Source organism: Simochromis diagramma, unplaced genomic scaffold (assembly GCF_900408965.1).
Source record: "Simochromis diagramma unplaced genomic scaffold, fSimDia1.1 OVJJ01000746.1, whole genome shotgun sequence".
Lineage (NCBI taxonomy): Eukaryota > Metazoa > Chordata > Actinopteri > Cichliformes > Cichlidae > Simochromis > Simochromis diagramma.
The window spans coordinates 3244180-3271735 of NW_024386757.1; the positions used below are offsets into that span (position 1 = coordinate 3244180).

At 41.4% G+C, this 27556-nt stretch overlaps 1 protein-coding gene across 1 annotated transcript in view; it reads left to right on the top strand.

The window, feature by feature from the left end:
* The first annotated feature begins 3536 nt into the window (after positions 1-3536).
* Positions 3537-27556, top strand: part of rev3l (REV3 like, DNA directed polymerase zeta catalytic subunit) — a 79241-nt gene continuing 55221 nt past the window's right edge. Inside the window, exon 1 of the mRNA XM_040027909.1 lies at positions 3537-4247. Within this exon, the coding sequence (XP_039883843.1) occupies positions 4109-4247 (139 nt within the window). The 5' untranslated portion in view covers positions 3537-4108. The remainder of the gene's footprint in view (positions 4248-27556) is intronic.

Sequence of the window (27556 nt, forward strand, 5' to 3'; positions counted from 1 at the left end):
AAGAAAAAAAAATGTTGCTCACATATGTGTGCGTCTCTGTGGGGAACTCTGCTGATGTCCAAGCTTTTATCAGCTCCTGCATGAGGTGCCTCTGTGTAAACAGAGCTGCAGCCAGAACCAATAAATCCACTGTTTGTTATTGTTTCAGGACCTGCACACCACTCCACTCAGTCTTATCTGGTGGATCCAAAGCAGCCAAACGCACATATTCTTCCTAAACGGCATGAAGTTACATCTAATACATGAGAATCCTACAGAAAAGCACTATGGGGAATCAAAATGACATTAATATGTTCAATGAGAGGTCTGTCAGTCTTTTGCCTGCATTGCCTGCTTTTTGCAAATTTTACAGAATTCTTAGAAGAGACTGTTCATGAAAAATGCTTTTCCTCAAGTGTTACCATTATTGGGAATGCTGTAAAACCCAAGATCCAAACCCTTCCCAGAATAATGTGGGCAAAACACTAATGTGTGTTTGCCCACATTAGGTGAAACGGCAAGAACATTTCATCAACAAAACTTGACCATTAAGCTACCCTTCCAATATATATCCATCTCTCTCTATATATATATACATCACATCTATCTATTGATTTTTCCCCCTAAAACATTACATTAAAGAATGAGCTCATGCAACCAGTGAATGTTTCACAGTAATCTCAGTAACCTCCACACATACTCAATATTGTTATCTCAGTTCCAGGAAGCACTGAAACACACAGTCCAAATGCAGGACAAAGAGGCTGATTAAAATCCAGACACACATAGCCTAAAGGAAAACAGCAATCCCAGACTAAAAGCATGACAAATGCTACAAGAACACATGGCGCACAAACAGATGCACTGACAAAGGGAAAGGCAGGACTATATAGCATTAGACAGAGGTGAAGCCCATCAGACACAAGTGAAACTAATGATAGCGGGGCAGACAAACACAAAAGTGGGCATGCAAGGTAAGCAGGAAGTAAAACTACAAGGAGACACATTAGAACTAATCTTCAAAGCAAAACATGACATAACCCAAACAGAGAACCCTGGCACATAAAGAATAACCCTAACAAACACAGAAGGCACAGAGAAAACATCAGAAACAAATAAAACCTGACATTATTCTTCAGACTCATTGCCTAACAGAGAAATGTGCAACATATTTTGAACACACACCAAATCTGAACATATCCACAAATGTTGCTAGATTTTAACAAATCTGAGATGGTAAATTCCACTGATTATTCACTTACATGAGAACAGGTGGGACATGCGCATGTAAGAAGGTGACATCGCCAAACAGGAGACGCAAAGCAGGCTGATATCAGAAGGACCTGAATCAACTTGTCTCACACTAACACATCTAAAACCAGGTGAGAAATAATGGTCTTGCTGTGTTCTACTTGAAATGGCTCTACCTTAGACTGATGTTGAAAGGGTAGAGATTGGTGCAAAAGAACTGACAGTAATGGAAGAAATAAAGTCTGTGATAGTGAGAATTGTTTAAAATCAAGTTTTGGAGATACAAGGCAAAAGAACCAAATTTATGATCTATGTACAAACCCACTTCCATTAAAGCACGTTCAAAGTTATAACTGTTACACGTCGGTTTGACAGAAGAATACGTAAGAGCTCAAGGTCCTCGATGGCAGACATATGAAACAGCTCAAGGATGTCACTCGTTTCCCTCCTCTCCTTCACTGAGGAGAACAAATCCTTAAGAACAGATTGCCTATGAAGCAGGAAGTTTTAGGCTCTGCTCCCACTGGGCTCATCCATACTAAAAATGTATGCACTTAGCACTGTAAAGCACTTTAGCTAAAAGCTCCCACCAAACACTACATTAAATATGGCATCCATAATATTTTTGGATTTGTTTGATAAGTGCTCTCAGACCTCGGGCATGCTGCTGGCAAATGCAAGCATACGACTGCCGATTGGTTCATTAAGAGGGCCAGGCTCTTACTCAAGGTCAGCGCACACTCCAGCAGACAGAGGCTCCCTTTGTCTGCTGGAGCGTGTGCTGATGAAAATGCTAATGAAACATTTTTATCATCGGGGAGTCGTTGACTGCCGTGTCCCCAGCATGAACTGGACCGAACCAGCTGTTTGTAGAGGGTTATGGCTCTGTCACTGGAGAGGAGAAAGCAGTGAGCTCAGCACATCCAGCACTGCTGCCTGCCATGTACTGGCTGTTTGAGGAATCTGAGCAGAATGATGAAGAGCTTGGAGATTTGTTATAGGCATCCATAAAAAGCACCTGTGAGTGCTGGTCACACTAAATCATAGAAAGTGCATTAAAAGTAAAAAAAAAAAAAAACCCCAAAAAAACAACTTGTTTCGAGGTGTTGCAACAACAGGATGCTGTTGACACCATAAGGAACAAGGACAAGCCTAATAGGCAATAAAGCAGAGAAGCATCCGCTGATCCTGAGATCTGCTGTAATTCTGAAACATTTCCCAAGAACTGAAGGTATTTGATCAATGCGCTATTTCCAGACCATTATAAAGAACATGTGAACACCAACATTGGTTTCTTATTTCACAGCCATAAGCTACATTCATAGTTTTAAAATACTACTGTATAAAAATATATTTTGACATGAAATGAATCAGCTTTAAGCAAGACGTCTTCTTCTTCTTCTTTTCTGTTTGGAACAAAAGAAAAGAAGAGACATTTCATAAGCTATAACTTCATATGCTCATTGTTCTCATATGACTCAGAAATATACTTCCTCCTACCCCTTATAACTTAAAGTCAAGTCAAGTCAATTGGACTTGTACAGGTCAATGTACCATGTAAAGTCTCAAAAATGCTTCACAGACGGGACATGTAATCATCATCCTCGTCTTATTAGGATAATTTTCCTTCCTCACAATAAGATAAATAGGATATTACCCTTTCCCCTAATTCACACATACCTACACAGTGTAATGATATAACACCTATAATAACAATGCTCTTGCCAATGTTTGTTTGTGGTGCTAAGTACTCTACAGTGTTAGGTGAAAGGTTTCACCTAACAATGCGAGCTCAAAAAAATAAATTCCTGTCACTTATGTTGTAAAAACAAATATTGAATCTTGGATCTGTATTAGCAAAAATTGCGTCTATTTTCATATTTATATTATTTTAAAAAAAAAATGTCAATCGGGATGTAACAGGATAGAACCGGTGACTTCGTGCATTTGATTTGTGACATGCTTATAAGGGTATTTTTTAGGACAACTCACCACATAAAACGTTCTAACCTGAAGGTTTCTGCAACCATTACACACTAAGAAGCTGAGGGATAGCACATTCTGTCTCCTGCTGGCGGAATAATCTTATTTGAATGATGGGAATTTCCAAACAGATGCAGCTTTGTGGCCTAATGCGCTTAGCCGGAGAGATGGTCCAAAAAACCAAGTATGTATGCCTCCCGGTTACGTAGCCCATAAACAACGTATGCCATGGCTGAGCCTTTCAAAATAAAATGGTTGTTCTCACTCCAGTGTCTTGTATCACTGCGCTGGACTAGTCAAAAATCATTTTATTCTGAAGTGTGCACACGGAAGTATAACTCTTTGGATTTTGAGTAGCTTTGTGAAAGGTTAGCTAACGCGGGCTAGCCTGATATGGAAGAAGAGGGAGCAAGAGGAAGACTGAGGGTCTACCTGAGAAAAGCGGACTGGCTGGGACTAGTTCTGAGGGGTGATTTCGGGAGATAACGTTACATACTGGAAGGAATGTCCTCCTGGCTTACAACACCACAGAGATAGCTAAAATCACGGGACAGCCGCAATCACTACTAAAAACATGAAGCTGACAGCTGCGGAGCGCCTGTTAACAACCCGCCACCGTCGAGTTTAGCTCTCCGTGGCTGCAGCTGGACATTAACGGCGACGGCACCTCGGGAAGCGTTGTAGCCAACGGGAATCTTTGTTCGCGTTTTTTCCCGTTCTTCTTTTTTTCCCCTTCTTCCATGGGACACAACTGGGCTTTACCTCCGCTCTGCCGTTGTGTTACCGCCGTGACAGCAGCAGTCTTCGGCTGGTATCGACTGGCCACCGTGGTCCCTGCATCTTGTGGACTCCTAGCAGCTAAAGTTTTTTGGCTTATTTGACGGACGCGGCAGTCATGTTTGCTGTACGAATCGTCACCGCAGACTACTACCTGACAAGTCCCATTAAAGACCTGGACGTCTGCTATTCTGAATTCAGGGAGAGCGACGTGAAGAAAGTGCCGGTGGTGCGGATATTTGGAGCAACACCAGCAGGTTAGCCTTGTCCTGTGTTTTATTCTCGTTGATTCCTCAGTAAGCTAAAGCTTGCTGCACGCGGCGTGTCACAGGTTTGTTGCCTTCGCTGCTGCTGCTGTTTGGACACGCGCGCACAAACACATCCGCGCTGTATTGTTCAGAGGAAACCTAACGGGTGTTTTATGTATGTGACAGGAAGATGTTGTAGGGTGTTGACACGTTTTACCAACGCGGCATGCAGCCCTGTTGCAGCAGTGGGAGCCCTCCGCTGTGCTTTGTTTTCGCTCCATCGTGGTGCGGTGGCGGACACCTTTTCGTCCGTGGGGCTCCGCTTGTGTCTCTGTCTGCCACATGTGGCATTCAGGGAAACTGGTACCTTTTCCCCTGCGATGCTTTTATTGTATTTATAGCAACCTGTGGAGTGTGGCTGGCATGCGCATATATATATATATATATATATATATATTTATTTATATTTTATTATTGGGGGGGTTGAAAGGATAAACACCATTTTGTTGCCTAACTGTAAAATGGGTGACAGTATTATATGGTGGAAGAAAAATGTATAGAATAATTACTGTATCATGTGTTGATAAAGCAGGGCAGTCGTCACTTTACATTGATAGCCTTGACAACAGAGGTTGTCATTGTATACAAAACGGAACATGCATTGTGTGAGTGTGTAATGTTCAGCGCTACAAACCTGGACAAGACCCCTACAGTATGTGGAGTAACTATCGTGGCTTGCAGGTGCTGCTTTAGATAAAATATACAGGACAAATGTGTTGCAGATATTTATTGTAGATGTGTGTTTTTTCTGAACTGTGCCACATGCCCTGCTCTTCGGTAAAGCCATTACAGCCAGGCATTCTGGCCACTTTAATCCCCACAAAACAAAAGAATGGTTTTCCTGTACAATGGCACAGCATTAGCAACCTGTGCCAAATCCTCCGGCAATCACTGTGCCCTCTCTTCAACCTTGTTTGATGGGTGAAGACACATTGCAGTGTAGTGACTATAGATATTCTTAGCAAGGTTTGTCCCCAGTGGGGGGGAAATAGTGAGTTACACTTGCCCCCTCGCCCAATCAGTGCTCCTGGGTCGCAGGATGACCTGGAGCAGCGTCACGCAGGATGTGCCCTCAGTGAGGATTAAAGGCTTTACAACAGAGGGGGGGGGGGGGAGAACAGCGGGTCATGGTGAGGAAGGTGTCTGCTGTGGTTTGGCCCTGTTTGTGTTCAGGTCTGCACGTTCACATGCAGTGCTTCTCATGCAAATTGAGTATACAGACCCAGAAACTGCAGTGATGGCTTGTTAGGTGAATGTACTGTATGTTGATCAGAAAGTACCACAGTTCAATAAACACAGTGTTGCGATCCTTAGAGCAGAGGCATGCGCTGATTTTAGTGTGAATGATAAGGTCCAATATTAAAACCTGAAGTGACTGGTGGTGTGGATAACATTCATTGTTTTGCTGGGAAACCCTGCATCCTGCCAGTCATGTGGATGGTAGTTTGATTTTTACCACCCAACTTGCCTCAGATAATGTGACTTCTATCCACCAACGGTATCCTCCAGCAGGACAGTTATCTGCACAACAAACATGAAGAGACCAGTGTGTTGACCCGGCCCCTGAACTCCCCAAATCCTTATCCAAATCAACTTCCACCAGAGAACAAGCCCGTTCCATGGAGGTTCTTCAAACCACAGAATCCAGAGAATTTGCTTCCAATGTTTCAGTGCCTGACACCCAGACGTCTTGTGTACGTTATGGAGGGAAGAGCTATTTTAGTGGCACAAAGTCAAAGCAGTTGTTGTGGCTGTTCTGTGTATGTTATTAATTAATACCTTTTTCTCGTCTCAAAGTGTAGTAGTAGTAGTAGTAGTAATGATAGTGATAAGCAGATCCATTGTTTGAACGTTAATGGTTCATTTAAGTAATTTTTAAACATTTTTTTTGTCATAAACAATTTTATTTCCCCTTTCTGTTTGATATGAACTGTGATAGTGAACTGCATAATCTAGGCTTCCTGTCAGATAAGTCTTTGTTACCTTGGGTTGTAAGAAGTCATCATAATTTGATGGCCTCTTAATAAAATGTGGTTGACAGTAACTAATATATTAATATATTAATGTTTTTGGTGTTGGAAGATTTAGGAGGCTACACACGTGTGCAAAAATATGCATCTGAAGGGAGGTGTACACTAAAACAACTAAATGGTACAGTTTTTTTTTCTTTTTTCTTATTTGCCAAAAAACCTGTAGCAAACACAAGTGCACTGGTGCAGGTCACTCAGCTGAATAATATCCAGCCACATTCCACTTGTGTTTTTCCTGCTCTGACATGCACAAATGTCTGCAGTGAAAAAGAGCCAGCTACATAATTGTCATAACAATGATGGTTTGTCGATACGGTTGGTTTGACCCACGTGTGTTTGCCAACACACTTGTCTAAATGCCTATGCCTCTGATCCTATCTGATTGGTTAACATTCTTGAGTATGCAGCAGTGAAACAAAAGCGAGGATCCCAGTGGAGCATTAAGAGCTTTCATTGATTGAGTCCTTACAGGTTCAGCAGCACACGAACGAGCCTCGTTTCTCTGCTGTGCGTGTTGTATCTGCAGTTTGAATATCGGGCTCTGTGTTGTTTCCACTTGCAGTAATGACAGAGTATCTTGTCTGCAGTCTGTGCATTGCGGTCGATGCCCTGCAGATTCTCATAGTTGGATCCCTCTCTCGTTCAGTTTATGTATCAGTTGTGTGGCCACATTTTCAGATTTGAAATTACATCACCATCTGGAAAGCATTGAAGTGGAGAGGGATCTCTTTCTTTCTTCCTTTCCTTTCCTGCAGCTTAGAAACAAGCCACACCTACTAGAAAGTTTTTGTTTTTTTTCCTTCTTCAGATTTCACTTTGCCTTTTATGGTTTCATTGCGTTGACTCCTCAGACTGTTCATGTGCCTTTATCATTAGCGTGTTTACTCTGGTGTAAGCGGTCAACAGCGCATCCACACCACGTGGCTCTTTCCACAACCCCAGGCCTCATATTTCCTGTCCTTCCCTGACCTAAGCAACGCACACTCCCACTGTGTAATTTGATGCCAAGTTTCCTGCTTTTTTCCCCCTCCCCACTCTTTGTTAGCATTCAGAGACTGTCCTGCCTCTGCAGCACACATACTGTACATGCATGCCCATCTTTGGTTTAGCTCAAGAGGAAGACAATACAAGGAATCCTTTCGTTATAAAAGTTATTGGTGCTGTTGAGGTGCCGGAAACCTTTTAAGGGCATGCATCTCCAGGCTTGAAGCTGACAAGCTAGATCTAGATACGCTGACGGGGCCTGGTCCTCGTGGCAACAGGAGGCACGCTGTTTTGGTTCATCGCTTGGATGTGTACACTAGAGTGTTTGTTGGGTACACATGAGAGCGGAGAGGGGGAGAAAGTGCATGACCAATTGACCTGAATGAGAGGGCCAAGCATTGAAGCCCAGAGGGTGGTAAAAATGAGGGCCTCTTCCTCTACTCTGGCCCTTTCCCTCCCAGGTTTAGCACTCTCCAGGGGAACCCTTAATACCATCTGAAGGAATTCCTCCTGATCCATTAATAGGATAATGGGCAGACTAGAAAGGAGATTGGCTCATTAAACAGAAGGTCATTGTTCCCTTTACTGTTTACTCTCCTGTCTTTCTGTCGAACCAGGGTTCACTTATTGTATGATTAAGATGTTTAGTTGTTGACAGGTTTTCTCTGGAGTTGCCTTTCGTTCTTTTCCCCCACTGATTTTACACTTTTGTTTAAGCTTAAGTGCAGGTTTACCATAGTGATAGAGTAGAAACACAAAAGAAGACCGAAGGCTGCTCTGCACTAATCCTCCTCCTGTGATGTTTTTTTTTTCTTTTTTTTTCCCCCTTCCCTTCAGATGAGGCCCGGCTTCTTGTCAGGGTTTTTTGAATCTTCAATAGAGGAAGAAACATTTTAGAGTATTTTCAATGTGGGGACACAGAGTTACTGTTCATTTGAAAATCAATTAAATACTTGATGTTCTACATGCAGAGGACAAAGGAGGTGTTTGGGGTTTTTTGGGGTTTTTTTGGCAGTACTGGCAGTTACTTTTTACAAGTATGTTTGGAGAGCATGTACAGTGACTTAATGTTTTAAGAAAAAGGTATGTTATTATTTTTAATCTATAAATCCTGTATGACTAATGCTATTAGAAGTTATATGTTTTGGTTTGACTTATTGACTCTTCTGATCGCGTATCTGATGTCAAATGTTTCCACAACATTGACTTCGTTGGTGGATGAATGGTTAATCACAATACTCAGGACTCCCCCCAACTCTCCACAATTCCATTTTTCCCTATCATCACTATTAGTGTGTCATTCTTTATTGAAGTGAATGTGACTGTTTCCAAAGATTTACTCCATGCCTGCCATTGATATGAAGTGACAAAGCCCAGCCTCCTGTGTTTGTTTCATTGGCTTCCACTCTTAACTCACTGCTAGGTCTGTAACCAGGACTAACTTCTCTGAGGACAGATTTGCATTTATAATTGTTCCATATCTGTCCATCTATGGTTGTAGATGACTTAACAGTTGTTGGAAAATGTCTCTCGCATACTAACGAATGTGTGTGTTTGTTTGTGTGCACATGCACATTAGTTGTAGCACATTTTCAGTTCACTCCAGAGGCAAGTCACCACACTAGCAGTTGCTCTGTACCCATGGTCTGCTGGTAGTACTACCATTTTTGTAACATCTCCATTGAAGCGGCCTACTGACATCCTCTCTGGGGTGTTCTGTCTGGTTTCAGAGGGACTTAACCAGCAGTCAGGGGAGCCACGCTGAAGAGCTTTAATAAGTAAACAGGCAAAGTTAGGGCTGTTCGATATAACAATATATATCTGATGACGATATAAAAACATCTATCGTTTAATTTTACACTATTGTTTGTTTCGTGGTGTCGCAAAATAAACTGTTTACGGCAATTTTTTTTTTTCATCGTTTTGATGGTCACTGTAGTGGCTATATTAATTTCTTAAAGTTCTCTCTTTCGCTTATATTTAATATAACCAAAATATGGACGGACAGGCGGTTGTTTTTATGCGTTGTCATTAGCAACAGCGACGGTAAAACCATCGCGTGTCCACTTGTTTATTTTCCACATAAACCTTTCACAATAAAGCTCAAGATCCTGTTGAGACTTTTCAAAATAAACTGAATCACGTGAAAGAGTATGCGGAGTATTTACGGATGAGAAGCAAAAAAGAGCCGTCAGGCGCTAACAAATAAACCTTAGACTCAAACATTAGAACAGGCTTTTCCCTGCATCACGCCGTGTTATAAATACTCACAAAGAAAACGGCGGCTGTTACAACTTATGTCTAAAAATGTATAGTTTCATGCATTGGTTAAAACACTCGACTCCAGGTACACGACGCCCAGCTGGAAACACTTCACGCAAGACGAGGTGCCTGAGATTCACAGATTTTACAGAAAATGTTAAATTTTTGTGATTTATATCGTTATCGGGATGATAGATGTCTTATATCGGGATATAAGATTTTCGTCATATCGCACAGCCCTAGGCAAAGTCCTCTGACTCCAGTTCACATAGGCCTGTGAGCATCACATATGGATACGGAGGAGAGTTTGTCTCTGTCTGAATGCCAGAGTACCACAGCTGGTCTTTGTGGTGGAATACAGACAGAAAGGCTGGATAGATGCAGCTAATGAGCAACATCTAGCCAGAGGTGATGAAGTCATTCAACTTTGATGTGTTACTGCTCGAGTGTAATTCACATTTGGCAATTTTCCAGATCCTTTTAATTTTTTTAAAATGCTCAATAAGTGGAAGGCACCGCATCTAATCCAGCATATGGCTCACACATTAAATTGACCAAAATAACTGTTTTATGGTTATGAATGTAACACGACTACGATGCTGTGTCAGCCTTTAATTTCTATGTGATTCCAGAAAACACTAAACAAATACAATTCATGCAACTTAATTAACCAAAGAAAGCTCCAAGCATTCACTTCAAAGTAGTAAACATCTGAAATGCCCCTGGGGTTGAAATTCTTTGCAGTGTACTTGGAACTCGACAAAGATTATCAGAGTAGTTGTAGTAACCAGCCGCAGTCAGTCGTGACTACACGGTGACAGGCAGTGGTTTTTGTGCCTTGATTGGCAGGACAGTAGAGCAACAAGACAGGGAATATGGAGAAGAGAAAGTCGAGGTGTGACTTGCAGTGAGTGGTTCAGTTGATGAGGATCTGGATGAGGGGTTTCCTCAGCTTGGTCTGCTTTTGTCTTGAAGGAGCTGTGAGTGTACAGAGGCTCCCTCAGTGTCCTTGCTGCTGCTGCTGCTGCTGCTGCTGCTGCTGCGACAACCTGATTGATGGCTGTAATAGCTCCCTCCGGCTTCTCTGTGGGTAACCGAACTCATCACTGTCGAGGGCACAAGCCTGACACTGCAGCATACTTTGTCCCCAACACATTCTGTTCCCTTTCACCTCGATTCATGCTGAGGTAGTAGAGGTGACTTTACATTAACACCCAGAGCTGCTGGATATCTCTTTTTCGCCCCACAGGTTAGATCAGTACTGTAGTTCCTATTGTTCAAGTCTGACCCTGCCACCCCTCCCCCTAATATTCTTTTCACAATGCTGCATCGATCCACTAAAAAGAATCTATCTTCAGCGTGTGCTCCTTCACGGTGAGTTTAAAGCACCTGCTCGGCTGCCACTGTAACTCAGTGTCATTCCCACAGACATGTATGCAGCAGTACAGTAAGCACTTGGAAAGCTTTGTTTTGCTGTCTCCTCTCATTCTCTAACCAGTGAAGCCAGCAGCACTGCCAAAGTTAACACAGATGGAATACACACATGTTGACTGCCTTCTAACATTCCTGACAAGGGCTGTACCATTACAGCATGCATTATTTGAGCAACGTTTTAAGGAGGTTCTCTGTAATTCAACTAAAAGAGAGATATGGAAAGATAATGTGCTTCTAAATTGCAGGAAGCTTGCTGGTATGTCGGGGGAGACCCATGTAGGATTTATACAAGCCAAAAAGATGGCTTCTTAGCAATAAGGAAAGCTAAGAAGTAATCACTTTATTCCAATTGTCTCATGTTTGATTTTTGTAAGTTATAGAATATTAGCACATCTGCAGCACAGATTGTTAAAATTGTAAAGGCAAGCAGTCAGCACCAAGTAAAAATGTCTTTCTGTGCATTTCCCTGTTTGTTGTGCTCTCTGTAAAGGTGTGTTAGCAATTTTTTTTCTTCAATCTGATTTCTTATCAGAACACTCGGCCTGTCTGTTTTCCAAGTCAGTAGGGCACGCAGGCTGTGACAGTGCGAGGCCTTGGTGGTGCTGCTGCTGTTGTTGTTGTTTTTCTGTAGCTGCACAAGCTGCCAGATGGCTTTGCCAGCGAGGTAATGTGATTTAGCTCTGTGACGAGATGGATACCTACTAGAGAGGCAGGAGAGGTAGGCTCACAGGCAGTTGTCGCCTCTCAGTTTGGCTCTATGGAGAAAGAAAAAACAACATTTAATGTAAAGTGCAAAAGAAGGGCAAGTTCTTCAGTATGGCACCATGTCTTCTTTTTCAAAGCAGGTTGTTTCTTTAATGTGGTTCTGTGTGGTCTGAAAAGGGACCATGTTGGCACGTGTTGTTGGGTCATTTTAGGCCCTCGGTTCAGCGTCGGTCTCTTCCTCTTTCCCTGCACCATTGTCCCCTCAAAGGAGGGGAGGGAGAGAGAGGGTGGGCCCTGCTTTGTGCACCCAGCCTGTGAGAGTGGGAGACTTCCCACTCTGTGTTCCCTCAGGGCCACTGGCACTACTGCAAGAGAACTCTGCAGCATTTCAAGGCAGATTAAGACCTTGTTGAAAAAGAGTGAAAGAATTTGGCAGGCCGAAGAAAGCTTGAATCACTGCTGGTGGGGGGGAGGGAGGAATGCTTTGAACCTACCATGCTATGCCATTCAGCATTGATATTAATGAGGCGTGCGTATGTGTGTGTTGGTTGGGTGTACGCACATGCACTTACAAAGTCAAATAAAGCAGATAAGTTTGTACCAGTAGCGATGGGTATATCTGCAGCTCGGGGTGGAGTAGCCTCCTGTTGCTTCAGCGTGTAAGCTTTCTTATTAACCTTCTGTTCAGTGATAGAATTTACAGGATTTTTTTTTTGTCTGTTTGTCTGTAGTAATTGAATTATAGTTTGGCTTTGGGATCACGTAATGCAGTATACTTCTCTGCCAAGAGTCCTAGATCAGGTCCAGTGAGATGGGATGGAAGGATATAAACAACTAAATTCTTCTGCAATGTCAGTAAGCCAATTGTGTTGTTTTGGTCGGTGCTAGTTTTTATACAACTCAGACTGGATTCAATTCAGTGTTTCCAACAGATTTAGAGTTTGTACATTTGGGCTTTTTTGTTTGTTTGTTTTTTACAGCCACTCTTATGTGCCGACAGACAAGACCAAGTTTACCCTGATCTTAAACACCAGGAAATTTTAAGGCAAAACCTTGAGCCATTCAGTTAGCTAATGTGAATTAATTCTTGTGTTTACATATATAAAAACGGTTCTGTGAAATGTGCAAATGCTACGACTTAATGCAGCTTTATCTATTCAGCTGATATCCATCCACTGGTGGCCACTCACTGACCTGAAGATGAATGAGGTTAACAAATGCATTGTTACTGGATTGCTTCCTCTTCATGCTGTCGTTGGGTTAATATAGCAGGTGACCTGAAACTCAGAACCAATGTGAATGACATGAGGTTAATGGCAGTGCTGTCGTAGTATCAGTTGTATCAGAACTCCAGGGTTTTACTTCATCGATATTAAAGCAAAGTATGCTGCTGATTAAGGATGTAAACAGTAATAGACATGTGGTTCATTGAATCACTGACTGAATTTCCAAGGATGACTTCTTAGATGGTTCTGTGAAACAGTCAGTTTGCTGCATCAGGGTGGTGCTGGAACTGGGGACACAACTGGTTCCTAAAGATGTAGGTATTTGGCTGATTGCTGATTGTAGCCAGTTCTTTTATGGCATAAAATGGGCCATATTAACACTGAAAGTAAAGTGGAATTGAATGTTGTTTTCTAAGCTTCAAATATCTGCTTGTATTTAGCTGCAGAGCATATTTTCTTTATGAGTGGATTCTGCCACCTGTGCAAAGACTGGTGTTCCTGATACCCCCCCTCCAAAAAAACCAACAACACGAATCAAAATCATCTAGCCAAAAAAAACCCCCACAACAGCAAACAAAAACAAAAAACAGTCTTGCTGTCTTTTTCATACACAACTGCACAGCTCCAACTGAAATGGTTCTTTTTGATCAATTTTTAATTCCATAGCACTGTACAGTCATTTTGAGGGCAGGCTTATTAAAAAGGGGAGGGGGGAGGGACATTTTGCAAGCCAAGCTCTAAAAATAGCCTAGCTTGTATGTACATATGTAAGGGCATGTGTGTTTGCAATGTGACTGAGCCCTGTCTCTGTGTGACTAGACAACATTCTGGTTGCTGTTGTTTAACTGGTCATCAACTCTTTCTAAGTGCATGCTGAGTGTCTCCAGTTTGTGAGGTGGTTCTGCATTTGTGGCAGACACACACAGCCTCCCATCTGAGAACTTAAAACCTTTTGTTCCTCGAGGAACTGTGTCTAGACCTGCTCTCTGTTCTCTGACTGTAATCTGTTGCCATCATAGCTATAGCTCAGCTGCAATTTGGTGTGTTTGCATGTGCCGTTATGGCTGTCCCTGTGTTATGTCGAGCGAGTGGGAGGAGAGGGGGATGGCGCTGAGAGGAAGAGAGAGGAGGAAAGAGAGAGAATAGGCATTTATGAGCCTCGCTCGCCCAATGCAGCAGCTGAGCTGCCGTCCCTGCTTCTCGTGATGTGTGGCAAGAGCAAGACATGCTGTGAATATCAAATTTCGTCAGAGCTGAGAAAAGGAGGGCAAGCAGCGCTTGGAAATCACTCCAGTTGTCTGGCGAGAGATTGCTGCCCTCTGATAACCGAGCTGCTCTGGACACACGCAAACAGCATCCTCTAGCACCGTGGCAACCACTGGGCTCTAGCCAGTTCTCCCCAGACTCATTATGAAATCTGTAGCATCTCTCTGCAGTTCTCGCTGTAATCCGACTGTTTATAGGATTTCTCCCATTTCCCTGAAATGGAGTCTCATTTTGATTTCTTTTCATATTTTATTGTTTTGTTAAACTCGTCGTATCCAGCTGCAACATTTTTATTATTAGAGTCTACTAAAGTAGCTTTGCATGTTTAAAACCATTCAAAATAGTCAAAATTGATCATATACTACGACTTGGTGCAGCCCTCAATTCATCCGCTGTCTGAATTTTTCTTTTTCTTTAGTAATCAATACATTTTTCACCCTATTCATTACACTGGATATAAATGAGTGAGGTTTAAGGGCAGGCAGTGCTTGGAAATCATTTCAGTTGTCTGGTTTGAGATTGCTGCCCTTTGATAAGTGAGCCTCTCTGGACACACACAGGGGTTGTGCAGCTGCAGTGTTCAGCTGCACAAGCTGACCACAGCCCACATAAGATTAACAGCAAGAATGTTAGAAGAGAGACACGGCATTTTAAGAAACCTGCACTGAAGTCTTTGGTCGAACTCCACAACAGCAAAGATGGTGAAAGGCATATATAATTTAAAACGGGGAAAAAAGCCTGCATGAGTCAGCAGACGTTTCTGAAACTGTTGGTTTTTATTTTTAAATGAGATTTGACCTGCAGTTCTGTGCATGAGTTTTGGTAATGGACGTTTCGAAATGATTGTCCAAATCACACTGCGGGTTTTAATGCTCAATTCCGATTTTTTTTTTTTTTTTTTTTTTTTTGTCTGGTTTTTCACACTACAAATAAAATGTGACAGCAAACGCCCGTGCTTTAACAATGGCCACCATGCTTTCTCGTTTGTCTTCTCCGGCGCAGATAATTGGTGTCTGTCTTGTGTCAGTGATGTAAAAGACTGATTCAATGACCATTCTAACAGCAGTCGCTTTCTAAAACATCAGATATGTATCGGATTCAGCACCACATACGGAAGTGACTTAGGTCGGATTTGAACAGCATAAATCTGATATTTTCAAACGCATAGGGTCAAAGAAGTCAGATTTAATGTGCTTTCGCTTGCAGTGTGAACGTAGCCAAAGTGCCTGACATGACTTCTGCTGAATAACAAGACTTGTTTCTAGAACAGCACTTTGCCGTTTTACGTTTACGTGTTTAGAAGGTAGGTGGCGATGTAGTCTAAAGTCCCAAAATACACTGAATGAGATCTCTAAATGTTCTCGATTCTAATTAGTTCAACCTTTGTGGAAAGCAAAAAGTGACACACTGGTTTAGGAGGAATCACATTCTTTTGGGCTGTCAGTAGGAAGAGAGACTGCTGTGCAGCGTTCAGAAGCCTTCTTGTCACCATAAAGCCATTTCCTCACAGTTACTACAGGCCTGAACTTTTCTAAACGTCACCTGGTGGAGTTGTATGTGAGAATGCAAATGTCAAAGCACACATTAAATGGTCTTTAACTTGTCAGCTTTCTAGTACAAAGTCCCCATAATGGCCATTTGTGTCCATCCCACTACACCCATTGTTTAACAGCAACATAGTGGGTGTAGCGTATGCTTCCTCCTGCACACTCTATGCAGGCTGAGTATTTCACATGTAATTCATGTAAAGATGGTTTCAGGTCAAAAAGCCAAAAACTGCACCTGACTATTTCTTTCAGCCTGTAAAATGCAACACGTAGGTCCTTACATAGTAGATATCCCCTAATGATTCACTCTTCGTTTAGAGTTGTGTTAAATAGTTGCATATAGTGGCTACAACCCAACTGTCTTTGTGTTCACCTTCAAAGAGTTGTGCTTGCTGTTATGTTTTGTGTGTGTGTGTGAGTGAGAGAATGAGAATATCCTTCCATGTGTGTCCTGATAGCTGCAGGCGCTCTGAGGATTTCCCCTCCACTTGTCATGGTTCCTGACTCTCTGTCGTCCTCTTGCTCTCCTCCTCCTCCCTCTACTGCTGCCCCTTACATTCTTTTGTTTTCCTCGATGTGCTCTCCTAATTTCGAGGGTTTTCACTCTCTGCCTGAATCACATCAGCGTTTCCTTTCATTTCTGCCCGCTGTCCTTCCCACCTCCTCCCTCTCTGCTCTCAGATTGTCCTGGAGTGGCGCTGAGGGAGAGCCGCTTCACCTCACACACGGAGGCAGTGTTTACAACCAGAGCAAGTTTGGCCTTTTCTCTCACCCTGTCAACTCTCCCATCCCCTTCCCATTGTCCTCGTGAACTCAAAGCTTCACACACACAACTTTAAATCTCACTCTCCCTTCAACAGCCACATCCTCTTTTCATCTCGTTGCCTCACACACTTGCTTGCTTGAGCATAAAGTGGTGGAGATCTAAATTGGCAGGAGCTAATTGAGAGGGGTCAGTGGGCTTTACTTGGACTTCATGCTTTACGTAAAGAAACCCAAAACAAAAAGCAAGAGTCAAATACAAAATATGTATCAGTAATCAACATCACATGTCTAGTTAAGACTACAGAACAGACGAATAAAAGTTTTTCTTGTAGTTTTTGCACCTCTCATTGTGGAAGTGGGGTGTGGGGTAGCTGCTTTGACAGGGAACATGAGTAGAAAAATAAATATAAATTCTCTCCTCTATGATTGATTGTGTGCAGTGAAGCCAGGTTTTAATTGGATTTCAATTCTCCTCTGTTGCATAACTTTTTTTCTTTATTAAGCATTGCATGCTGGTGCAGCCTAATTGCACTATACTGCTCCTACATTTTCACCCCCTCCTCCTCTTCCTCCTCTTGTTTTGCTCCAGGAGTCAGGGCTCTGCTGGTGTGTGCACCTCCTGCCCTGATCCTGGCCTGCCCCCCCCCCCCCCCCGGCTGTGCTTCCTCCTACATGGCCTACGCTCATGCTCCCCATATTTATGCACAGTGCTCTTGCCAAAGAGATCTGCTTTTTCCCCTCCTCCCTTTCTCTCTGTTTTGAGGAGGAGTTCAGCTGAGGATATGTGGGAATAAAGTGTCCTAGTTCACAGGGTTCTTCCTGTAAACTCTCAGCCTGCTAATTACTCTCCCACTGGATGGACTGTTCTTTTCTCTTTGCACCCCCCTTTCTGATTACTCTTTTTTTTTTTTTTTCTTTTTCTTCTTCTGACTCTCACTTTTACTCTCTTTGCACTGTTTTTCTCTCTGTCTGTCTCTTGTCTGTTTCTGTCCACACTCTAGTTTTTCTTTGGCCTCTCTCTCAGATCTTGTACTTTGCCTTTCTTGGCCCTCCGGCTGTATCCATATTAGTTCTACAAGTTTCAAGTGGTTTTCTAAAATGTTTGTAAATTTTTGTATCAGACATTTCACCTGCTCATGGCAGTTTCTGATAATTTATGACATGCTTGTTGTTTATTTTGTTGGTATTATTTGCTTTAATTTCTTAATAACAGTGGATCCTTACCAGATGTATGTCAGCTGTCATAAATGGAATTGATTTTTATCAATTGCTCTGACAATAAGCTCCATAAGACCAAAAGAAAAGCATTTCTCTGCACATTGTTCTCTGCGATGGACCTCCTCTCTACATTGATTGTTACTGATTCATATCTTCGCTGCCCTTCCTCTGACTCTACTCAGGTGACTAGAGACATGCAGGCTGTGAACTCTTTGACGTGAACTGATTTTTTCCCCCCCTGTCTTTTTCTTTTATCCCAGGAAAGTTGACTGAGCACTAGGGCTGCCACAAACGATTATTTTGATAGTCGACTAGTCACCGATTATTTTTGCGATTAGTCGACTAATCAGATCATGCATCCATTGGACGTAAAACGTACAGCTTATTGCACCAGCATGCATCTTCTCTTATATAACTATCATTAGCTTGCAATTTTAAGTGTTTACGGTATGTGCTAACTAAAAATAAAGACAAGATGATAGTTTATTAAATTTTAATGAAATTTGCGGATTGTTTCGGTGAAGTTTAATAAACTCCTTGATATCTAAAATATAACGGGACACAGGAGTATATTCTCGAGCATCTCACACTTCTGATAATCAGTTGTCTGCTTGATGTTTATTCAGCTGTGTAAAAACTAGAGATGGCACGATTCCACTTTTTTTATGTCCGATACAGATATCATAAATTTGGATATCTGCCGATACCGATATGAATCCGATATAGTGTGTTTTTTTTTAAATTAATAAAACTGTTTTTTTAATATCTTGCTGCATTTTGTATAAGTTCATACTCAAGTTTAAATAAACAACAGCACTAAAGCTATTCTGTTATACCTGTATGTAAAAAATACACTGCACCCAAAATATTTCATAGTTCAGCAACACTGATCAATCTAATAAACTTAAACCTACTCCATCCTCCCTATTCTGGTATTTTAAAGAGAACTTAGCAGAAATATTAAGCAACCTAACTAATAGGGTTGCAAACTCCCAGCAAAAAAAAAAAAATAGGGAACCACCCCCCACCCTCCACCTCATGATGCTTAATCAACTTAATCAACTTTAATTTGATGCAGTGTGGAAAAAAAAAAAATGCACAGAAATAAATTATTTTTCAAGAATAATTAAATAGATTCAACATCTTTCTTCAACAGAACTGCAGACTGCACAGATGGTATCTTTCCAAAGGAAAAAGTACTATTGCTTACTAGGGTATATTAGACTTAACAGTTACTATATACAGTAATGGACTTCTATACATTTTACATCAGATTAAAACTTTGGGTGTAAGATTCAGATAATTATTTATTAAAAGCTAGACATTTTAAACGAGAATAAGAAAGAAAAGCATGTCTTTGTGCCCCCCTTTTCCCTGTTAATGCCCTATCGGCCCCCCTGGCTAAACTTTGCTAGATCCGCCCCTGCACAGGTACCAGCGGTCAGCTGCGTAGAAAAGGATCCTGATGTAGAAACTAATATTAAATAAATTCTAACAACAGATTATCAAGCTTAAACGTGCTGCTGTTGTTCAGCCGCTGGTTTCCTCTTTCTGGTGCAAAGTGGGCCAAAAACAAAGAAGAGAGACGGAGTCCTGACAGAAAAGCCGATCAGCTGATCATTAATCAGTTTCACGACTGAAGTACCAGCAGGAGAGAGAGAGAAGAGGTAGTCGCTCCATATATCGATTGTTAAGCTTAACATGGGAATGCTTTACAAACATTCAGAGATGAACTTACACACTTGCTTTACTTCTCTCTGGGATCACTTCCTCGAAGATGAAATGCCGGATTGGTAGCGAGGCTACAAATACACACAGCCGCTCTATCACGTGAGGCATACTGCTCCGAGTGCTACGGTTATGAGCTGAGTTACGCCATGGCGCAAGTTTTGTGAGGTGTTTTTTTTTTTTTTTTTTTTTTTTTTTTTTTTTTATATATATATATTTAATGGATCGGATTACATTTTTTATTTCTCTCCGATATCCGATCCAGTAATTTACGCCATACGTAATATCGGATCGGTCCATCTCTAGTAAAAACTATAACTTTAATCTCAGCCAAACCGATTTACTCAGGAACAAATAAAATACTAAAAAAAGCCAAACAATAACATTTTGAAGTTATCTAAGTGACTTATATATGTTTAACCTGAGTAGCGAAAGACAGCGGTGGGTTTGAAAACGATTTGCCGGGAGTCCGATGTTCTCACGGGCTTTAGTGAACCTTGCCCCCGGCTAGCTATCGAGCTAGTGGGTAACAGACGTCTCTGAAAACGTCGGCGCGCTTTTGAAAATATGTGGTGTCTTGATAAACTGAGCAGATATTTGAGGTTTACACAGCTACATTCTCGCCTGAAAATATGTTAAACGTTTATTTTGTGACCCAGAAAGAATAATAAGAGTAATATTAAAACTAACTAGCTGCCGCCATTGTTGTAAACTGAGCTGGGCTGCGCTATGAATTCTGGGACACAGCTTCTTCTTCTTCGGGGTTTAACGGCAGCTGACAATCTTGTACTTGCAGTGCTGCCATCTTCTGTTTCAGTCTGTTATTACACTCTTAAATCCTACTACTTATTCCTGCGTCTTTTGTGATCTTACAAAGCTTCAAACGACGTGTCGACGATTTTGATAGTCGACATAATCGTGACTAGTCGACTAATCGTGGCATCCCTACTGAGCACACACGCTCTTTCTTAGGACTGAACTTCATTACTTGTTTTGCTTGTACTTTGCTTGTACCAGACTGAGTGCTGCAAAGCCACAGATTTTTTTTTTTTTTTTTGTCAGATTTGTTAGATTTTGTGACAGCAAAACATAAGTGCACTGCTATTAGTGTAAGAGCCTGTGGAATATTTCTGTGAAACATAATTCCAGGAAGTTAAGGATTTTCAGAAAGCACAGATATAGATTGTGGCAACATTTGGAAAGTTCATCTGAAAACCTGATCTGAGATGATATTTTTCTTTTTTAGCATCAACATGTATCAGCTGTGAACTGCAGTGAGTCAAGGTAGCCTCAAGCACGGGAGCAATGGCTAGTGTGCTGACCCATAGCCACAGTTTCAAGCTGTCATGTCTGTTTTGATATCAGCCTGCGTCCTTTTATTAGACCGCGCTGTGCTTCTCATGCAGGTCATGTCTCACTCGCCGCATACATACTCTTCCCATAGATTAATGTGAATGATGCACTTTGGCTGTCAAAGATCGCTGTCACAGAGTAAAAACCCACCTCAATGCACCAAACACATTTTCATGTATCTGTCCCAGTCCCATGCCTCAGCCAAGCCACGGCATGTGTCGGTTTGTGTACTACTGACCTCACAGGTAGTACACAATAAACAAACACACACACACACACACACACACACACACACACACACACACACACACACACACACTATGCCCTCACCGGGACAGAAAGTGGGATGGCTGCTGTCAACCTTCAGCAAGCTGACCAATTTAAACATCATGTCACACTGATGGTGTATCCCACAAGTTTACTGTATCCGGTCTTTAAGTGATGACGTGATAAATCCTGCTTCCGGGCCCAAACTACTGCGCGTTTAATAAGGCTTTTGTGTTTTCTTACATGTTTTAATGCTTTGTATCTTGTTCTATTTAATCTCAACAAGCCCCTAAAAACAGTCAGTGATCACTGTCGGCCTCTCTCGGTTTTTATTACCGCTAATCATTTTAAAGCTCAGTTTTTAAAACCTTACAATGTAACTGCAGCCCAGGCCATGCAGCAGTATATTAATAACTAACCTCGTATTGTGGATGGATTATCTGTTATTCTCCCGACTGAAGTTTGGTCCTGCCATACGATTGCATTTGTCCCAAACCTTCGGGAACCCTTGCGTTAACTTTTATTGAATGGAAAAAAGTTAGCGTTCATCCTACAGCTTCACTGTTAATATTATGTTAACATAGCTGTGTCGCTAGTGATCACGTAGCACATCATTACATAACAGCTAGCCAAACTTTAGTAACCCTACAAATGTCACTGCTGTTTACTTTCCTGTCTTCATTTATGTCGGAAATGGCAATAGAGCTGTACGTCTTAATTTGTTTTGGAAATCTCTGTCAGAACATGGTATATTATATTTAGATGGAATCTAGCGAGCTAACTTCCTGCTAACGTCTAACTCCGTTAAATTTCATAAATTCGTTTTTCATAGATGCCTGGGTGGTAAACTTAATTGTTACACCTGGTAGAGCAGCAACGCTGATCATTTTATTACAGGTGAAAGGATTTAGACAGTTTTTAACTCTCAGTGATGCCGCAGTGATCGTGTAACTTGGGGACCTGCAGCGGAGTTTGGACCCAGTCACGGCTAATGATGTCAGACTTAAAGACCGGATTGAACTACAGCTGGGCAACTCTGCAGCCAAGTGAACTAGTTCCTTTTTATAAATATAAAAACAGATTTGAACACATACAGGCATAGAGGAGAAAAGTAGTAATCACCTAATTAGACTTCACTTCACCTTCAGGATTGTGGGGTAGGCATTCAGTACTGTGTTATGCACACTTGTTTAGAGCTTGACATAAATTGGGTATTCAGTCTTTGTCTACTTTGATGGGGATTTCATTCACAGTCCCTGTATGCTACACATTATGGCTGTTTAAAGGTTGCACATTTTGACTTTATTGCCAGAAGAGAAGCCCATCATTCTCCTGTTTTTTGTGGCATTGCTCAAGTTGTCCATCCTGCTTTTGATCCATCTGTTACCCAGTCCAAATCTGTGGAGTCTGCTGCCTCCATCTGCGCTCTGTTTTCACCAGCCAGGCCAGGCACACAGGAATCATATCAGAAATGAATGACAGGAAGACCGGTCTGGGCAATCTGATCATATGTGGGCCAACAATTTCCTTGTTCATATTTGTAAAGATCAGTGTAGCCTTGTTTTGTCTGCTTCACGAAGGTCTTGCATGAAGCACCTTCCAAGTCACCATCTGGTAAGACTCAACCTGTCTGCTCAGATGACCAGCTCTGCTGTGCCGTCTGTCTGCTCAGCTTGGCTCAAATTGAGGCATCTGCATCAGTCTTCCAGCAGAGTGATGGGGACACGCTGCTTACAAAGTGGTCATTAAAGAGAAATACAAAGCCGAATCTGCTTTCAGTCACGAAACTGGGATCCAGGAATAATGGATTGGATGGTGTTCACCTGCTTCACCATCATAAATACATTTGACTACATTTGGGAAATGAGACTCACTAAAATTGGGGTTAAGTTTAAAATGACACTGATTTTACTCAGGTTTTTCTGCAGTTTCAGGTCCAAACTAAGATGGGCAGTGAGTCATGAATAGTTCACAGCATAAATCCTATTGCCACTTTTTCAGCTCTGTAAGCAGGCCTTACACAGCTTGTTCGGGACTAACCAGGCCAGCAAGTCCTCTCTCCTCTAACCCTGGCTTGTTGCTCAGGCATACAGCCATGACAGTCCTGGCTGTACAGCAGCGGGGGAGGGCCTGCTTATTTGTCCCGTTAATAAAGCCCAGACACAGCCAAAGAGGGAGCCTCACCCAGCCAGCTGGACGATCTCTTAGCAGCACTCCAGACTACAGCATAAATTGTTTGAGAGATACTTTGTTAGTAAGTTATAATTGTGCAGCTGTAGTATAAGGAAATTACTCTTATTTGCGCCAACATAAAAAAAAAAAGTCCATTCTGGGTTTTTTTTTTCACTAAATATTGACTTGATAAAAACACTAAAGTGGCCAGTTGAAGCCTTCAATGTGAACCTGGAATAGAGAGTGCGTGGGTCTTTAGACTGGTGTTTTTGCATTCTCCCAGAGAACAATGCAGTGAGATGTCATTGTTTTATCAGGCTCTGTTAAGTCTGAGTGGATTCAGAGTCAGTAGAGTTTGTTCTGACTGAATAGTGATACAGAATCAAGGAGTGATTGATACTCCCCCCCTCAAAGGTTCATGTGCAAATCTGATGAGTTGCAGATGAAGAAAAGGGAGCCCGGCTTTTGTGCCTGGTCTGTTCTGATATATATTCTGATCTGCAATGTCAATGAAAACTTGATGTTTAGCTTTTAATTGATGTACAGCAAACATCAGTTCAGTGTGTAAAGAGAGGGAAAGTGCAAGGGAGTTAAGTCTTACCACCAACAGGTAACTGCCATTGCATTTTTAAAATCCGAATAATTACTTATATAGAATAATAGGTAGACGGTGCTCATCAGCCTGAAAGTCCAAGGGAAGTATCTGGAACTGGAGTCCCAAACACTGTTAGTCTCATCTGGTACCAGACTATACTGGTCAGTGCTGTAATGTTGGGTCCACTTGGGCTACAGCTGTTTGTCCATATGAGCTCACCCTTATTCACTTCCTAGAGAGGACAATCCAGCTAACCCAATAAGGATGTCGGCCTTCCTCACTGACTTAACACCAAACACACTGTAGCCATCGCACCAGGCAAAATGGTTGATGCTGTTACAGCCTCATCTCAGCTTCAAATGACAATTTTAGTTGCCGTGTAGCATGCAGCATCAGTTGCTGCAGTTATAATAACAGATGCACATCATCTTCAAAAGTCACCACACACAGGTTAAAGATGATGGATTTGCTGTGTTCACTATTTGTATAGCTACTCGTTTCCTGTCAACGCTACCATTTTGGATTCCACCTGTTTGTGTTTTAACCAGTGTTTTCACGATAGCAGTTGACTGATCTCTTTTTGCCACAAAAGCAGAACATCTACACTGTGAAGAGCATCATTTCATCTCCTCCTTGGAATAATCCTGCCAAGTTTTTTAGAATTTGCCCCTTGGCTACATGATGCTTTTCACTCCCACTTTGGCAATTCCACAACCATAATTAGTAGTGAAATTAGAGTAGCGTGTACTTTCTTCCGACCACTTGAATTAAGTACGTGAATGGCCACCCACTGGGCACCTCATTTGGTTTTAGAGGAGTAACTGTAAAGTATTGAGCTTGCGTAGGACTACACTTTTTTTTTTTTTTTTTTTTTTTTGTATGAATGATTTTAAAGTATCCCTTATGCATTATCTGTTTGTTTGCTGTTAAACTCTGTAATTCATCAAGCATGTGGGAAATGTCCTTCTTCAGTCCTGCACCAAATTCTTGTATTTACTATCCAACACTGTATCACTGCTGCAGCCCAAGCTTGCCATTGCACAGCATTTTTTTTTCTACATTATTTCTTGTCTTTAAAAAAACAACAATGGCTCTTGCCTCATTAGTGGTATTTTTCATAATGAGGAAGATTGTGGGTTTTTTTTTTGTTTGTTTTGTTTTGTTTTGTTTTTTGTGTCCCGTTTGGATCTTTAGCCATCAGAATTGTTGTCTTAAGGCCAAGAAAGATGCCAAGCGGATTTATTTTACCAAGTGGATCATCATGGCCTTGCCATATTGGTCCATTTGATTGACCTTCATTATAATTATGAATTTTATTTTATTTTCGGTTGCTACAAACGGGACAGACATGACTGGGGGATAGGACAGGGAGAAAGAATGAAAGAAAGAGAGGGAGAGAAAGAAAACCAAAGGGGAGAAGAGACTGTGAGAAAGGGGGGAAGAAAGAAAGAAAAACAAACAAAACACCTGGATCACCTGTATGGAGGAAAAAAAAAACAGAAGAGAAAGCAAACCAAAAAAAAGAGCAACATAATAAAAAACAGCACCATCACAATAAACTAGCTAGCAGTAGATAACAGTAAGAGGAAGATTGTGTTAACATAATGTGTCTAAGTGGGAATGAATCTCTGACATTGATTACTTGTGGTTTTTTTTGTTTTTTTTAAAGCATTATTGTGTTTGTGCAAATGCATTGTTGAGCCAGCAGTCTTTGATGTTCAGCTTTTAATTGATGTTGCATGTGGCACAAGTACCATTCAAAAGTCTGTATTGTGCACTTATAGCATTTCCTCTAAAAGCCTCCAGTGTTCATCTTTACTTCCGTTAATTGCAAACACTAACACAGTTGCTGAAGAGACTATGAAGAAAACCTTTTAAAAATAGTCACTTATGTGTATTCTTAATACCGCATCTGTTTTATTATACCCAACTAATTTATCGACTGGCCAATATTATAGTCTGATATTGGCTATTTGCTAATGTTTAGGCATTTGTAATTTTGGAGGTTGCATCTTCAACATCAATGAGATTGGGGGGGAAAAAAAAAAGTAGTCGAAATTAGGGCTGGGTGATATGAGGAATATCTAATATGTTTTTGCTATATTGCGATACAATATATATCACAAAATGTCTTGAGCCCTAGCATCTCCGGTACTGTTGGCAAATGGGGTGAGCTGCAGTTTAAGCCTCTGTGAGTTTATGTAAATATCAGCATGTGTGGTATCCACAGAAACCTCAGCTAAAAGCACATATAAACCATTTCTACAACCACCAAACAGCAAAAACGACAAACAATTAAAGAGCAGTTACATAATTTTGCCAAATGTGCCTAAACACAAACAACGAAGCCACAAACTCACTATAATAATAGTTTTATGGCATGTTTTGCAAATTACCAGATTTTGTTCAACATCCTCCTTGTGATATCCAAACGATGGAGCCATATTTTTCCTTATCTGGTAGCAGATAAACACGCGTGATCAGCGCAGAAGGTTTTCTGGTTCAGAGGGTGGATTAATTATGCATTCGCAAAATACCAAAACCACTCACAGTGAATCACATGCAGACAGCTTAATATTTCCAAGGCAGCCTATACTCAGTGGTTAGCCATTTTAACAATCGTATGTGGGGGGGAAAAAAAACTTAGCCGATTTATGGGAATAGTGACATTTTTAATCACCAAATATCGGTATCAGTCTTAGAAATCCTATATCCAGTATGTCTGAACCATACTGGATATGAAATGTGTCACTTCAAATGTAGGCAGAACTAATGTTATATCTTATTCCAAAACATACAAAATACCATCAGTACGAATACAAAAAGTCTTGGTATCAGTACGCAACATCAGCCGTGGTCGCAGTGCAGATAAAATCCCAACATTTCCGATCCGTGCTGTACTATAAGTATTTGTTTAGTTGTGGCAAACTGTTTTGACTCGGCATCGACTCCTGTGTTAAATTTGTTGATATGTGTGTCTCTTTGTTACTTAATGAAGATAAGATAAAAAGGAAACATTGTAATCGATAAACCACATCCCTTTGACAGATCTTTTCAGTGTGCGGCCGTTCTTTGTTCTTGGCAGTTGTCTTCATTTACTTTTCCAGTATGTTTCTAGAAAGAGCCTACATTAAACTATAGAAAGAGTTTGAAACACATCAACACGTTTGCATATTTTGCCAAGTACTGTGTTGCTTTGGAGGTTTTTGAAGTTTTTTTTTTTTTTTGTTTGTTTGTTTGTTTGTTTGTTTGTTTTTAGATACTAAATAATGATCAGAGGCTTACAAGCAAATCTTGTTTTCAGACATGCCTGGCCTTATTTGTGTACTCAGGAATTTAACACACAGTTTTAACACAAAAAATATGACATTTTTTGTATATCATGTGAAAGTTTATATTGGGGAATTATCAGGGGACATGGCGCTGCTGCTCATCTGTGTATTACATCCCCTCTGTTCTCTCCAGGAGTTAATTTAAGGAGCAGAAGATTGCGAATGAATCTATTAGAAAGGCTGTGATTTAGCAGGTCGTCACCCTCCTCTGTTCACTCCCCTTCCTCTTATTGCAGCCTTATTGCTCTCCTCCTACACACACACCCCTAGCATCAAGCTACACTGTGTGGCTGTGTGCATATTTGACTGATATTTCACTATTCCTCAGTGAATTTACACAAAGGCTTATTTAAAGCATCGCAGTATAGGTGCTG